The following is a 16,523-nucleotide window of genomic DNA, read 5'->3' on the forward strand; positions in this document are numbered from 1 at the left end:
CATCTACTACTTACTCCAGAAACCAATTAGAACCATAGAAAACCATAGAACTCCACAAACCTAATTATCATACTTGTTCTTCATTAAAGAACATGTTCTTCAAAAGTTATTCTTTTGAAGTATATGATAATTAATCATTAACCATGCCATATAGTACTAAAACTGACAACTGTTCTTTACATGTTAACATTATGCCAATTATCATTCTCTGTGTGCTCAATTGATTACTATGCTTTATTATCTACCTGTCCATGATACCAAGTAATCCTACCTGAATAAGAACCTTGTTTGTGAATCACTCTAAAAGTGCAACACACCCTGAACCAATCATTACAACTCACTGATCCTAAATCATCGGGGTTAGGTCACGCTTAGAGCGATTGCATCTCATACTTGTGCATTATTGCATCCTTGCCAATCTTTTAAACATCGTCCTTACCGGACGATGATGCTATTTCAGAATTTAGAGTTATTGCGTATCGAAGACCTTGCCTGCATAATCTTGCAGTCAAGAAAGGCAAGTTCATCACTTGCTCATGCCATTTGAGTATTTTTACCAAATTACTTGCAAAGTACTATGTTTATCACTATTGCATAAAAAGCAAAACCACTATTTTCATAACTATGAATATGACCATGTGGTGGGCAATGGAACCATGGATTGTGTTGATATGGTGGAGGTTCCATTGCAAGGGTTTATATCCATCTAGGATTAAACAACAAATGTCGTCCAGTGATTCTTGTGCCGTAATACCCGTGTTAACCATAAGATCTGGAGTGGGACGGAATAGTCAATCGTATTTCCACCTCTTGTACATCAACAGATGCGCTTACCGTAGCGGTTGTATCTTGCGGAGCAATTGGTGGGTGGGGAGCCCCTTCTAATTCCCCACGGTATAGCTGTTGCTTACCGTAGCGGTTGTTGCTTGCGGAACAATTGGTGGGTGGGGATCCCCTTCTAATTCCCCACGGTAATGTGGTCTATGATGGGTTGCAGCTGCCGGCGAAGGAGTTTGGTTCGATCCCAGACTGTCGTCGTGGTCGGGGTCCATCCTTAAGTGGTGTAAGTGGACCGACGAGGACCCAGGGTCGGGGTTTGCAACAAAGGGTGGGTGTGCGAGGTAGCGGAGGAATATGATTGGCTATGACCTTATACCGGGCCTCACACCAAAGGAAGTGTGGACGGGTAACGTGCTCGGTTGACACCAAGGTTAAAATCTCTTATGGGTAAAGCAACACACCTCTGCAGAGTGTAATGAATCGTGACCTGTCACTCCCTGTTCCGGGATATGGAACTACGAACGCTGCCGGAAAGGAGCTCCATGAAGTTCTAGTAAACCGGTGAAGGCTGACGGACATAGTTCTTCTGAATAAAAGCAACCTTTTGAAGAAATGGTTATGAAAACTTGCATTGGTATTAGACTTTCTGGTCTAATGCTGTAGCTAGTGCATTAAACACCTCTTTCCTATAATGAACTTGTTGAGTACGCTCGTACTCATCCCACTCTTAAATCCCCTGCTTAGATATGGAGGCATCGAAGGAGGATCTACAGTGCAACTCGAAGGCCGAGGAGTCAATAATTACTTCAAGGAGCAGGAACATGCCAGAGGAGTCAGATACCACATCCAGCCAGGAGAAAACCTAGATTAGCAATAGAAAGGAACTAGCTTCCTAAACCTAGATCCTATTTAGCTAGAATCTATTCATAGCCCCTATAGCTAGTCAAATACTCTACAAATAGAGTTCGTGATAGGATTAGACTACGAGTCGTTCTTTTGGAGTTTATTTGCAGATTTACCTCATTGTAAAGTAGGAGGCTATGCTGATCTTATGTAACAGAGTCTGTATGTAATTCTATAGACATGCCTTGGACCCGCATATGTTTCTGTTGTACCACTCTGAGCGATATAATACTAGTGAAACAGTGTTTCATTGGTGTTATATCAGACTTGCATACTACACCATGCAGTGGTATGCCGGGTCACCACAGTTGGTATCAGAGCAAATGCTTTGACCCTAGGATTGAAACCCTTTAAAGGAGACCTATAGGATTGGTAGTGTCTATAGGAAGTTGTCTTAGGTAAACCAAATATTCTTATGACTTGAGATGGATATTCACTTGAGAATAATCCTGACACGCTTAAGTCAACCTTCTTATCTATCTTTCCTAAGTGAAGTTAGCTAATCCTAAACATGTAGCACATCAATAAGTTCTTAAAACAATAGATGAGTAGATCACAGTTGGTATACAATACATGGTAGTCCAAAGAGAGGATACAACCATAAGGAAGATATCCTATTGGAAGATGTGTACCAACATATGTTTTGGTTAAGTAAGAATTATCCGGAACTGTAATAGGAGTGATATCAAGTAATGAAGATATGTGTATAAGGAAAATATCCTATTAAAAGATGTAAACCAATACAAGTAATGGGTAAGTAAATAATAAATTATCCAAACTTGTGAAATAACTGATAGTAAGTGCTAAAAACAAGTGATATGAGGTAGTATAGACCATGATGGGTCAATCATGGAAACTAAGGAAGAGGGATAGGAATAATATATGCCTACTTACATGGTAGAGTTGCTAATTATATATGATTCACCTGAGAATCATTATGTGATAGAATAGAACATCATAGACATTTAGGAGGAGAACAATAAGAAGCCAGACAATAGTGCAAGAACTGTGTTCCAAAAATATGGGAAGTGTGCCAAGCACATCATGACCATATGCTTATGGTAGAAACGCTTAGAGGTATAGGAACTATATCCTATAAATATGTATTCAGAGTAACCATATTAGAACAAGTGGTATCATACAAAATAGTCCTCAATAACACTTATATATGGTATAATATTTTGTTAGTACTTCCAAACAAAATTAGGTTAACCTTAACCATCCCAAATCACTTTGTTCCAAGTTATCTCATTGCAAATGTGCAATTAAGGTAAAGGTTGAGACAAATAGTAGAATTCCATATATTCGTGCTAAGTACCACGATATAAACCTATCTTATGTGGTGTTATATACTACACATCAGAGCCTGATGTTTAGAGATGTCTTACTCAACTATTTTATTCAGGCTTATGATGATGTGTATTATAAACACAAAGCTGAATCTTCATGGATTTTATTGGATTTTCATTGTTTGACTAGATCCATACATGAAGTTTGACTTTGGTATGCAAATGCATGTTGCAATATCAAGTCCTTACTTGATGCTATAGATCTAGAGGGTAATGGTATTCGTGTGAGGAAGTGACGAATTCTGAAGATTCTGAAGACAAGATGAAGGTTCATCAGATAAAGGAAACAAAGTTGTGGGAAGCAACCACAATATTCAGAAGGAAGTACCAATCAAAACTCACGCTTAGCTTCAACAGAGGAGTACTTTAGTACATAAGAAGCATGAAGGTGAGAAATCTGGTGATTATGGTGAAGCTCAAGCAGATCCATAATCAATATAGAAGAGGGAATGCATGGGAAATCACTTTGGATACTATATTCATAGTGGTTTTCTTGCAAAATAAACCCTGATAGAAGGTAGATGACCGATGAAACCATAGCAAAGATAAGAAGACCACAGTTAGTATTAGAAGACCACAATTGGTATAGTATCAATACTGCAAGATAAATTAGAGGATGTCTCATACAGTTGATCAAAACCTATAATAGAAGCCATTTTAGATAACAAATAGCCACAATTGGTATCAAGTAGTCCACCATTGGATTATTTGTACCAAGAAGTTGTGAACAAATAAAATTTTCTTAGCCAAATAACAATGACCTATAATCATTTAGTCGAAGGATTCACATTGGATGTCCACAATTGAGTGGATACACCACAAAGATTCTTCACAAAACCTTAGAAGAATACAAACCATAAGTGAGACCCAGACCAATATTCTAATCATAAGTTCCATAGTTGGAAGAAAAGGAGTTGAAGAGCATAAGAAAACTCTAAGGGGTAGAGTAAAGATTAAGTTGGATGTACAATGACTCAATAATTTAAGCTAGATAGAAGCAGAAGGTCTGAATTGAGAGAAAGTTCGATCTTATTTTTATAAGATTGTTGAACACTACTTTCAGAAGTATGTCAGACCAGAAGCCGAGGTTTATACCTCGAGGAAGTAAGAAGTGGACTATAACTTGAGAAAGTGAGTAGTATTTACTCAGAAGTACGAAAGCTCAAGTAAGTTAAGCATAAAGAAGTTGGACGAAGAAAATACCATAGACCAAACACCGCTCAAGAAGGCCAAAGACCGAAGGAAATTGACCATACTAGAACCACAGACTAATAGAATGATTCCTTTCATGGAACCAATAAAAATTAAAAATAGTGATAGGTATCAGCTTTAATCCATGATTGGATGGACTAAATGAGTCCAAGCCATTCTTATGGAAATAAACCATCACGACCAATTCCATAGTAAGTACCTTACTTAGTACCATTATTGCAGTTTTGGTAGTAAGGGAAAACAAAGACCTATTTATCAATTAGGAGTTTATTATCAAATTAGCCTTCAAATAAGACTAGTAGCACCAGAAGAAGTCTCAATCATTGAATCTTCAATGAGAAAGGAAACAAGCTTATAGAGTTGGAAGAAATCAAAGAATCAAAGTAAGAACCATGGTTCAGAGACAAACCCTAATGGATTCCAGGAAGAATCTGGACAAGGGATATATTCAATTATATCTAGTGAGATCAATACGGAGTTCGAGAAAAGTCGTAGTCTGCACAAGTCAGATCCACACTTCGGAAACGTGAGAGAGTTCAAATTCGAGGACGAAGTTTAGTTTAAGGGGTAGAGACTGTAATATCCCAGGTAATGGGGTTACAAAAATAGAGGAAACAGATGTGTGCATTGCATTCATGCATAGAAAATCTGGGGAATTTTCGCGCTTTAAAGTAAAACAATCACAGTAACTGAAGTTTCACTTGACCTTGGTGGAATTGAAGTAGCTCATCAAGTCAAGCGCTATAAACCTCAATGTGACTTTGCTAAAACCTTGTTTTGGGTAGAGATAATTTGATCTAAGGGGTTAGATCAAATGGAATTAAAATCAACAAAAGAACTTATTAATCAAGGATCAAATACTTGATCTTATTAAAGATCACAACATGATATTCCTTGCCATAACATATGAACATCCATCTAATTGGAAAATCAAGTAACAATAATTGGAGAAACTATTCTTCACTTATCTTCTCCATGTCTTAAAACTAATCCTTGATCCTACCATGAACCTCATGGTATCCATTTTACTCCATTCTTGGAAACATAACAAAGAGATCAACTCTAGAAATATATGTTCCTCTCTACTACATATTAATATACATCAAACCTAGAGAAGTAAGAGTTCCATGTTACTTATTAGAGGATCAATGATAAACCTTGAACTGAACCTTGGATATACATCCATGTATTCAAACCATCACCTTTAAAGAGAAACCCTAGAATATTATTCCAGATCATCCCTAGAGAGAGAACCCAATTATGTTAAACATAGATATTGATGATCACATCATTCTCTATGGAGCCTAAACTTAGATTAGTATTAAAGTCCTTTCCCAAATGAGAGAGAGACCACTCATACCAATCTTAGCTTTACCTATTTAAGAATAAAGGACAACCATTGAACCAAAGTATTAGGAGTTAAACCATTTCATTTGGGAGTGGTGAGCTAGCCAATACCAAATGGAGTAAGATCATATCCATGAGTTGATGAAGTAAAGTAGCAACTAATTCAACTAAGCATCTAGGTGGAGACTTAACCCTTTACTATCTAATGAGATCTTGTGAACATACCATAAAACCTAGAATAATCCATTCCTATATAAGAGAGCTCAAGTTATGGTGTTACACTCAAGTTAATGAGGCAACACTTGGACTTGGGGAAGAGAACTATCTATATAACCAGATGATTAAATCATCATTGATTAAGTAGAACCCTAACATAATATCTCAGACATTCTCCTGGAATATAAACTTTAGAGGCAACCATAGTAATCCCATTCAAGAAGGTAAATTAGAAGAGCTATACCTTAATTGATCAAGACAATGCTTGATCATGGGTGTGAGAAACCTAATTCTTGAGAGATAACTTAGGAAGCCAAACCTTGATCATTATAAATTGAGTGATGATCATAAACCCTAAGAACTTGAGGTAGAGATATTAAGAACAAGTTGATCATGACTAATCCATGATCATGCTCTTGATGTATGTGAGGATAAGTTAAAACCTAATAGGATAAGTAGATATCATTCACAACCTGAAATTATAGGGAGATCAATAGTAAGCAACCCTAGGCTTATATCCTAACCTTAACTTGTGAACCACTTTGTGATCATAAGTAGAACCCTACCACATCTACATTCCACTTACTCTTCACTTAAGAACCACAAGAAAACCTTTAGAGTCAAACTCTATACTTTAATATGGTGAGAAAACATCCATCCATATGACCAAAGTTAATTATAAAAAAGAACTATAACAACTTTAGTTACTTTAACCATAGATTTAGGATATAATAGAAATCTGTTGGTATAAGATAAAAACAATTCTTAAGTCCTTAGTAATTAAAGTAGAACAGAAACAACTAACCAAGTAACCATATTACCATGGTTAGGGGAGATTAAACCCTAGCCAATGCACTATAGTGTCATCTCATCTCTATAACCAGAATTGCATCCTCATTAATACCTTATGCTTCAATTATTGAACATAAGAAGCACCTAGTGCTAAATCCTATAATGTAAACCTATGGTGGTGATCAACCACTTATCTTAACAACCAAGACCAAACCAAGATGAGAGTAGTATCTACTCTAGGTAATTAAGGTGTTACTAAACTACAAAATAAATACTAAACTTGGTAGGAGTTCAAACAGAGTTTCCAAATTCATTAACACATCATTATGTATATGAAATAATGTCATGAGATCAAATTCTCAAATAAGAAACTAAATAAGGAATTATGCCTTGTAAATTGTTTCTTGCAAGGTAACAAAAACTTAATTGTCAAAAGGTTCTTAGAAGGGCCTATTTAAAAATAGTGGGACCACCCTAAATTGATAATTGGAAATTATGTCTATAAAGATGCCATTTCCAAACTCTCATAACATTTAATAAACCAATGTCTTAGTATCATAATAAATTTTCTAGTTTATAACATCATCCTTTTCAGTGCCTGGAGTGCATCTCACTTGAATTTAAATTATAAAGTTTACAAATATTTGAATTCAGAACAGTACTTAAATTAACAATATAGAAAATATAAATACAAAACAGAAAATGAAAACAGAAAAAGAGAAAGAGGAGAAAAACCTTACCTAGCTTACCTGGCCGTGACAGCCCACCAAGCAGTCCAACAGCAGCTAGCCGAGCAGCCCAGCAGGAGCCCATCAGCACTGGCCCAGCACAGCCCAACTCAGCCCGAGATACCCCTTCATCAAATTAAAACAGAGAGAGGGTCGTCCTCATCCCTTCGTCGCGCATGGTCGACAACACAACACCGTGACCCGATTCTCCTTGTCGCTGTCGTCGTCTCCTCGCCCAGCTGCGTGGCGAGGTGTGCTCTCGAGCAGTATAAAGCTCTCGGACGAACCCTAGCCTGACCTCCTTCTCCCTCTGCTCAAATTTCCCCCCCGTCGAAACTCTGGCCGCCCTAGTCCCCATTATCGCCGGTGAACGAGGCCTCCCCGAGCCAATCCGAGTACACCAGCGCAACCGCCGTCCTCAACTTGCTGCGCCCACGGAAGGAATCGAACCGCTGTGCTCGAAATCGACGCCGACGAGCTCATCTTCCCGAATGCCGGCGACACGAAATTCCGGCGAACCAGACCACGACGAGCTTCTCTGACCTCATCATCGCGTTCCTGGTAATCTTGCGTACCTCCAGAGCTAACTTTTGCATCCCTGCGCACCCCGTAGCTCAATGTTGTGAGATGGCCAGAGTGCGCCGCCGCGGTACCTCACCGTCGGGCATGCTCCGGTGACCCATTCAGAGCGGCGCCAGCACCATTTGGTTCACCTCGTCGCGCTGAATCGTTAGATCATAGCCGCGCATCTAGGGGTGCACTACATCGTCGGCGACGTGGTAGACTAGCCGCCGGCGAGGTGCTCCTCTGCCCAGTCATCGATTTTGACCCAGTCAAAACCGACGTGGCTACTGACATGGACCAGTGGCCCACTCGTCAGGGACTCTGGGTAACACTAGCCCGGGTGTGTTTAGCCAATTCGTTTCAAATTCAAATCCAATAAATACTGCAACTTTGCAAATTCATATAAAATTCATACTTACTCAGAAAAATACAAATGAGATATTAAAATGTTCCTAAAAATAAACTCTACCCAATAAAAATATAAAATAATTTTTTTATTTTTAATAAAAATTCAATTATTTAATACTTGTTATTTAAGCCTTTTATTTTAATTCTAAATGCTATTAAAATTCAATAATTAGAACAACTTTTTAAATTAAATAAAAACCAGTAAATAAATAAATAAAACAATAAAACTAATTTTATTTAATTGTTGATTTGTTAAATCCTTATTAGAAGGATTTAATCCCTGATTAATAAATACCTTAATTATTAATTGTTTAAAAATAATAAAATATCAAATCTAATATTATTTTTATTTCAAAGTTATTAATAACTTCAACTTTATTAATGAAGTTATTAATCCAATAATTATAGGGTAATTAGGAAACCCTAGTTCCATTATAAACCAAGTGATAACCTCATAATTTTATGTGGAACCCTAAAACCCAAATACAATTATGCACCAAATCCTAGCTCCATTAATTCGTATGAATCTTAATTTGCTTATAACCTAAACCCTAGGTTAGAACATGTGATCATGGTACCTCCTTTCAAAGCATAGAACCATAGTAGCAACTAAATACTTGTCTTGACCACATAAAATGTAGAAGACCTATCACTAATATATGGGTATCCCATGTGTTCAGCCTCATCAGACCTAACTAATCAGGTAGGGTCAACCAAGTGAAAACCCTAGATCCTATTACCAAAGCCATCATCCGTGTTATCCCTATTTAGCATCACACCATTGTGATGAACCCTAATAGCAACCCTACCCATTATCTTGCATTACCTAACCATACTCCACTAAACCCTATTAGTGTGAGATAATTATTAACCATCCTATTTAGGAAACCACCATTCCTTACTTAGTAGATCCAATAGCCAACCCTGGACCACCTCAACCCTAATTGATATACTTCTTATTATTTAAGAAGTATGTTCTTCAAAAGCTATTATTTTGAAGTAAATAAAAAATCATCATCAACCCTCCTTATAAGGACCTATAAACCCTAGCTAGCTATCACCAGCAAGATGAAACCACCATGATAACAACCCTGTATAATTAATTGCTTAAGTTGCTTATGCTTAAGTAAAACCAATCAAGCCTAGTTGCTGATGAATCCAACTATGTTGTGATCCATCTACTACTTACTCCAGAAACCAATTAGAACCATAGAAAACCATAGAACTCCACAAACCTAATTATCATACTTGTTCTTCATTAAAGAACATGTTCTTCAAAAGTTATTCTTTTGAAGTATATGATAATTAATCATTAACCATGCCATATAGTACTAAAACTGACAACTGTTCTTTACATGTTAACAGTATGCCATCATTCTCTGTGTGCTCAATTGATTACTATGCTTTATTATCTACCTGTCCATGATACCAAGTAATCCTACCTGAATAAGAACCTTGTTTGTGAATCGCCCTAAAAGTGCAACACACCCTGAACCAATCATTACAACTCACCGATCCTAAATCATCGGGGTTAGGTCACGCTTAGAGCGATTGCATCTCATACTTATGCATTATTGCATCCTTGCCAATCTTTTAAACATCGTCCTTACCGGACGATGATGCTATTTCAGAATTTAGAGTTATTGCGTATCGAAGACCTTGCCTGCATAATCTTGCAGTCAAGAAAGGCAAGCTCAACACTTGCTCATGCCATTTGAGTATTTTTACCAAATTACTTGCAAAGTACTATGTTTATCACTATTGCATAAAAAGCAAAACCACTATTTTCATAACTATGAATATGACTATGTGGTGGGCAATGGAACCATGGATTGTGTTGATATGGTGGAGGTTCCATTGCAAGGGTTTATATCCATCTAGGATTAAACAACAAATGTCGTCCAGTGATTCTTGTGCCGTAATACCCGTGTTAACCATAAGATCTGGAGTGGGACGGAATAGTCAATCGTATTTCCACCTCTTGTACATCAACGGATGCGCTTACCGTAGCGGTTGTATCTTGCGGAGCAATTGGTGGGTGGGGAGCCCCTTCTAATTCCCCACGGTATAGCTGTTGCTTACCGTAGCGGTTGCTGCTTGCGGAACAATTGGTGGGTGGGGATCCCCTTCTAATTCCCCACGGTAATGTAGTCTATGATGGGTTGCAGCTGCCGGCGAAGGAGTTTGGTTCGATCCCAGACTGTCGTCGTGGTCGGGGTCCGTCCTTAAGTGGTGTAAGTGGACCGACGAGGACCCAGGGTCGGGGTTTGCAACAAAGGGTGGGTGTGCGAGGTAGCGGAGGAATATGATTGGCTATGACCTTATACCGGGCCTCACACCAAAGGAAGTGTGGACGGGTAACGTGCTCGGTTGGCACCAAGGTTAAGATCTCTTATGGGTAAAGCAACACACCTCCGGGATATGGAACTGCGAACGCGGCCGGAAAGGAGCTCCATGAAGTTCTAGTAAACCGGTGAAGGCTGACGGACATAGTTCTTCTGAATAAAAGCAACCTTTTGAAGAAATGGTTATGAAAACTTGCATTGGTATTAGACTTTCTGGTCTAATGCTGTAGCTAGTGCATTAAACACCTCTTTCCTATAATGAACTTGTTGAGTACGCTCGTACTCATCCCACTCTTAAATCCCCTGCTTAGATATGAAGGCATCGAAGGAGGATCTACAGTGCAACTCGAAGGCCGAGGAGTCAATAATTACTTCAAGGAGCAGGAACATGCCAGAGGAGTCAGATACCACATCCAGCCAGGAGAAAACCTAGATTAGCAATAGAAAGGAACTAGCTTCCTAAACCTAGATCCTATTTAGTTAGAATCTATTCATAGACCCTATAGCTAGTCAAATACTCTACAAATAGAGTTCGTGATAGGATTAGACTACGAGTCGTTCTTCTGGAGTTTATTTGCAGATTTACCTCATTGTAAAGTAGGAGGATGTGCTGATCTTATGTAACAGAGTCTGTATGTAATTCTATAGACATGCCGTGGACCCGCATATGTTTCTGTTGTACCACTCTGAGCGATATAATACTAGTGAAACGGTGTTTCATTGGTGTTATATCAGACTTGCATACTACACCATGCAGTGGTATGCCGGGTCACCACACGCGTCGTGGTCGTGGCCCGCCCAGGTCGGGCCCAGATCGGGCCCGGGCGCCGCCACCAGCAGGCGCACCGCCACCGCCACCAGATGGCGCGCCGCACCACCGCGCCGAAGCCCGCATCTGCCGCTCCTTTACCACGCCGCCTCGCAGCCGCGCTATCCGCGCGACGTCGCCTCTCCGCATGAAGAAGCTCCGTCGGGGTGCGCCACGCACGCAGCCCTCCGCCTTCTGCGGCCGGGCGCCGCCAGGGAGGGAGGAGAGCGGGGGGTGGTTCCTAGGGTTTGGCTGTCGCCCGCGCGAGCGACCCGGGAGGCAGAGGTTCCCTGTGCAAGATATCATGTCGTCGCGGAGAATTAATGTTCAAAACTAGCTGGTTGGTCGTTTTTACGTGATATTAGTAAAACCATGCATGGAATAAATCAGTTAACTAGATAGCCACAACGTCAACACACTGTACTAGTTCAAGAGCACCTCCTTCACTCATCTTCCCAAGTTACAACTCGGTACTCGATACATGACTTATTTGTTTTAATTTTTCGGGTTCAGATCACGATTTATTGCAGCACACACTTCGCATATTGTGTGTTCCTTGTAACTGAAAAATACTTCATCTCTTCAGGAACTTCTTAAACCAGTGGGCGGAGAGCTTGGGGTAACGCTTCAGCCCATCGTTGTAGTCCACGAAGTTTAACCCGAACCGCACAGTGTATCCGCTCGACCACTCGAAGTCGTCAAGCAGAGACCATGCAAAGTACCCCTTAACGTTTGCGCCATCCCTGTAAGTCAGTAACGTCAGGTTTGAAGCTTGTTAACAGAGTTTGAGTGATGTCATATTTGAAACTTGTTGACAGAGTTTTAATGATGTCAGACTCTGCTGATCTGGGCGACCTTATGGCGCTCATCAGAGCAATAAGATGCTTGTGGTGGTACTCTATCCTGGCGTAGTCCTTCAGGGATTCCTCTAGCGGTAAGCTCTTGTCGTTGGCTTCATCGACGCCTAAATTTCAGAGACAGTTAGTTTTCAGATAGGTTTCAGTTTGGTTCTTTCTAGGACAGGAAAATACACTCACCGTTTTCGGTGATGTAGATGGCAGGATTGCCATAGTTATCCTTGATATAAAGCACCAGCTCACGAAGCCCTCGAGGATAGACGTAGAGCCAAGGTGAAGCAGCCTACATACATATGCGTCTTATTTACTGAAGTGAATTACCACACACATAATGTGGGAACAAAAAAAACATGGAAATTACCCGAGGACCTATAGGGACACCATTCCGAACACCTGACACATGTACAAAACTGGGAAACATTAGTATACACAAACTATATTGCGGTATGCTGAAAAATCACCATTTATATTGGACTGGTAAACGAAGAACAGAAAAGTAGATAGAATAAACCACCACTGATACATAACTCACTTGTAACATTAGCTCGGGCATCAGTATTGTAGCTGTTCTTCAAGCCATTGGGTGGAGGAAGATTACCAGCATAGCTCGAAGTGTAATAGTTGAGTCCAATAAAGTCGAACGCGCCCTTGAGCAGTTCAGATTGTTCTTTGCTGAACCGCGGAAGTCGGTTTCCGACCAATGCTCTCATGCTTTGGGGGTAGTCTCCTCTGGCGAGCGGGTCCATAAACCTACAGGGCCATCCCTAGGAGTAAGATCAGTTTGCTAATTCTCTCTAGACCTTGGCAGTGAAACTTGTGAGAGTCCCAAGGAAATTTACCATCCAAGATTGAAGTCTATGGCGCGTATCGCTGCATCACTGTCGGAGTTCGAACGTGAGAAGGGAACATACCAGCTTGAGACCAAAGTTATTCCAATCTCCCCCTTCTGAACAACCTGCGTTTTATATGCATTCGTGGATTCACTTTAACTTCAAAATAATCAAGGCTCCGGCTTCTTCGATGATGGAAGATGATTAAAAGGTCACCTGGTATTTCTCCTTGTACAGTCTGACGACCGCTGCATGAGCGAGCAGCAGGTGATGGCCTGCGGTGTAAGGCTCCCTTCCTGAATCCCCGGCGCTGCATTTTCCCTTCTCCCACGGCGAGCAACGCCCTGGCGCTGACGTGCCACTTGCGTACCCGCCAACGCAGAACTGCGTGGGCTCGTTGAACGTGATCCAGTGCTTCACTCGATCTCCGAACTCTCTAAAGCACACTTCAGCATAGTCCTTGAAGTCATTTCTGCACCAGTGTATCAGCTTGTCAGTTAGTTATTTTCCGTACGCAGGCTGGAATAATGATAATTTCGATGTACATGATACTAGGATTAAGAAATCCTCCATATTTATCTTCCAATGTCTGAGGAGAGTCCCAGTGGAAAAGGGTCACAAATGGCTGCACCCCTGCAAATATATAAAGATTTCAAAATCTTAAGGATCGTCTAGTGAAAATAAAGAATGTACATGATGCTACTTGCAGGTTAAAAGCATTGGATAATGAATAAATAAATAATGAAATTATGAAATTATACGTATTTACCTCTGGACAGGAGCTCATCGATCAAGTTGTTGTAATATTTGACGCCTTCCCTGTTGACCCCACCTTGCAGAGTTCCTCCTGTCATGTATTCAGACATTGAGGTCGGTATGAACAAGCGGTGAATTATAATGTGGATTATATGCACAATCTTCTACTCTAGACCAAGAAAGAAGAGGACGCATCAATGCTTATATGGTCATACTTGGAAGAATTCGTGTCCACGAGATAGAGAACCTGTATGCATCCATTCCCATATCCATCATGAGGCGTACATCTTCCTGCGTTTTTTTGGGAAGTTTAAATCAGTGTTAGTTTTTTTTTTTCGCTGGATTGGAACTGAAAATTGACGATACTGCGATTGTGTGTGCTCTAAATCTAAAATTTTCAGCATATATATAAGTTACGAAAATGCTTTAAATTAAGGATCCCACGAATAAGCAGTACAGCTAAACTAGAACACTGTATCCCTACCTTGTAAAGGTGGTAGGAATCGTCTGCCACGTCCCCATTACTTTTGTCAGAAATTTTATCTGCCAAAACCATTTGTCAGTAAAGCAAGGAAAATATTAATTGATTATTTTAATTATAATATTTTTTTAAGAGGCAACATAATTTAACTTCATTGTTACATCTATATTTACATTATTATTAATCAGGGATAGAGACCTAGTTGGTAATTACACGTTAAGATGGGGTGTACTAGGGATGTTGGTTTTTTCAAATCCTATCTTTTTATAAGTCAAAAGTGTCTGATAAATTATATACAGGTAGATATATATACGTGTCTAGAATGTGCGTAAATTTTCCGCCAACAAAGCTTCTCAATGTGATCTACACGCAAAAAACAAACATGAGATGGAAAATCGAGCTTTTTGGTCTTTTGGCACACTTTCGTCGTTTTTTTTTTGCGTAGCCAATACAATGTATTATTTATCTTAAATAAATTTATGTTACACACCAGCTGTATATATCCATATAAGCGAATTCAGAATTTTTCAAAACTTCTAAATATCATTTTTGAACTTTTGCTAAAAAAATCCGGGCTTCCCAGAGACAAAGACCTAAAACGACACACTCCACACCATCTCTTAAAAACGTGGAACCTCCTTGATTTTTGTTTTCTCTGTTTTTTCCACTAGAAGAAAAACATGTTGATTTTATAGTTGTTGATCACTTGATGTACCAAAAACTTTGGAGTGGTTCAAATGGCTACACAAAAGGTTGACTATATTCTATTACTGGCCAAGATATACGTAAACTTTTGCTAACACAAGTGATATAAGTTTCGTTTAGCAGATGTATATGCTTGCCTGGATGTCGGTGAGTGAAGGTGTCCCATATGCTTGGTCCCCTGCCCCCCTCCATTGCACCACCCTCGTACTGCATTCATGTGGAGTAGTTAATCACTTACACAAAACAACATACACATGCATGCATGCATGTGATCCTTTAATTTTGAGCACTAATTTAAGATCAAGGATCAGTACTCATGCTTCCAGTTCGTTTAATTTAAGATCAAGGATCAGTACAAATTGATTTTATTAATTTAATTTCGCACTCATGCTTCCAGTTCGTTTAATTAATTGTTCTTGCCCCTGTCATGCATTACCTACAGCGCACTATCCATTTGGCGTTCCTGCGAGACGATCTCCGGCCGGCTAGCAGCTAATGAACGCTACAGCCATCAGCTGATCACTTGATCAGTAACGAGATGGAAGACAAGTGGAATTGTGGAAACCTGATACCTGATAGGCCGACGAGGCCGTCCCGAAGACGAACCCCTTGGGGAAGCTTCTCCGGTCTATGGGTGGCCGGCCGGCGTCGTCATGGGCGCCGGAAGCAACGACCAGCAGGAGAAACGGGAGGACGAAGCGACCTGGCATCACCAATGCTCCTAGAACCAAGGTGGTGCGCGAATGTGCGATCAGCTGATATATGGCTGCTTGCTCCGTGTCATAGGCTTGGCACCACATATATATACGCCTAAACAGAACTGCACAATAATGTTCTCACCGATCGACGACGATTAGGTCGGTTAGAATGCACGCGGCTAGCTAACCGCATCTACCATGCCCTGAGATTAGGCTGGCAGTTCAAGCAAAGTATTTTTGGTTCCCTAGATCTAAAACTTTCAATGCGAAATTCATTGTATCGTGTGCTACACAAAAATAACAAAACCCAAATTTAAAGATTTTAAAATATACATTTTAGATCCACATGTTTGTCATTTTTTTTGTAACTCAGAATAAACGTATTTAAAATTGATATTATCCATATTTGTGGGATAAATCATTTGGTACATTAATATTTTTTTCAATTTTTCTGATATTCATATTTTTAAAACCAGAAAAAAGATTTACCATTTTCATTGATTAAGGAGAAGTTTTTCAATACAACCCCCATCTTGGCTAAAAAAGGGCGAGACCACAAATACAAGAGAGGTACTTTTGCAGCATTATACACTACTTAAGCCTTAGGGCCGGCAAGGCACCGCATAGCTGCCGCCTCTTCTATTTTCAAAACAAGCATAGTGACAATCACATGTTTATTACGGAAAACCTAGGCGTTTATTTCCTTCCAAATCTTCCAAAGGACAAGCATTGCGAGCCAGGCCA

The 16,523-nt window shown here is 39.8% G+C and overlaps 1 protein-coding gene across 1 annotated transcript; it reads right to left on the reverse strand.

The window, feature by feature from the left end:
• Positions 1-11,876: 11,876 nt before the first annotated feature.
• On the reverse strand, positions 11,877-15,891 carry LOC127335243 (beta-glucosidase 12). The gene is made up of 13 exons (XM_051361855.2): positions 15,654-15,891; positions 15,219-15,288; positions 14,380-14,438; positions 14,111-14,186; positions 13,909-13,986; positions 13,685-13,772; positions 13,356-13,611; positions 13,149-13,264; positions 12,842-13,059; positions 12,671-12,702; positions 12,490-12,592; positions 12,308-12,416; positions 11,877-12,195 (listed from the first exon to the last, which is right to left on the reverse strand). Exons 1-13 carry the CDS (start codon positions 15,879-15,881, stop codon positions 12,027-12,029), a joined length of 1,602 nt encoding a protein of 533 aa, XP_051217815.1. The 5' UTR covers positions 15,882-15,891; the 3' UTR covers positions 11,877-12,026.
• Between the last annotated feature and the right edge of the window lie 632 nt (positions 15,892-16,523).

This window comes from Lolium perenne, chromosome 2, assembly GCF_019359855.2.
Source record: "Lolium perenne isolate Kyuss_39 chromosome 2, Kyuss_2.0, whole genome shotgun sequence".
NCBI lineage: Eukaryota > Viridiplantae > Streptophyta > Magnoliopsida > Poales > Poaceae > Lolium > Lolium perenne.

Bases quoted from the DNA above. Each gene is read 5' to 3' on its own strand.
- LOC127335243 (XM_051361855.2), bottom strand. From the start codon at position 15,881: ATGTGGTGCCAAGCCTATGACACGGAGCAAGCAGCCATATATCAGCTG. The intron at 15,289-15,653 runs GTATCAGGTTTC...ACATGAATGCAG, and splicing joins CGGCCTCGTCGGCCTATCAG to TACGAGGGTGGTGCAATGGA. The intron at 13,265-13,355 runs GTGACCTTTTAA...TATAAAACGCAG, and splicing joins TGTACAAGGAGAAATACCAG to GTTGTTCAGAAGGGGGAGAT.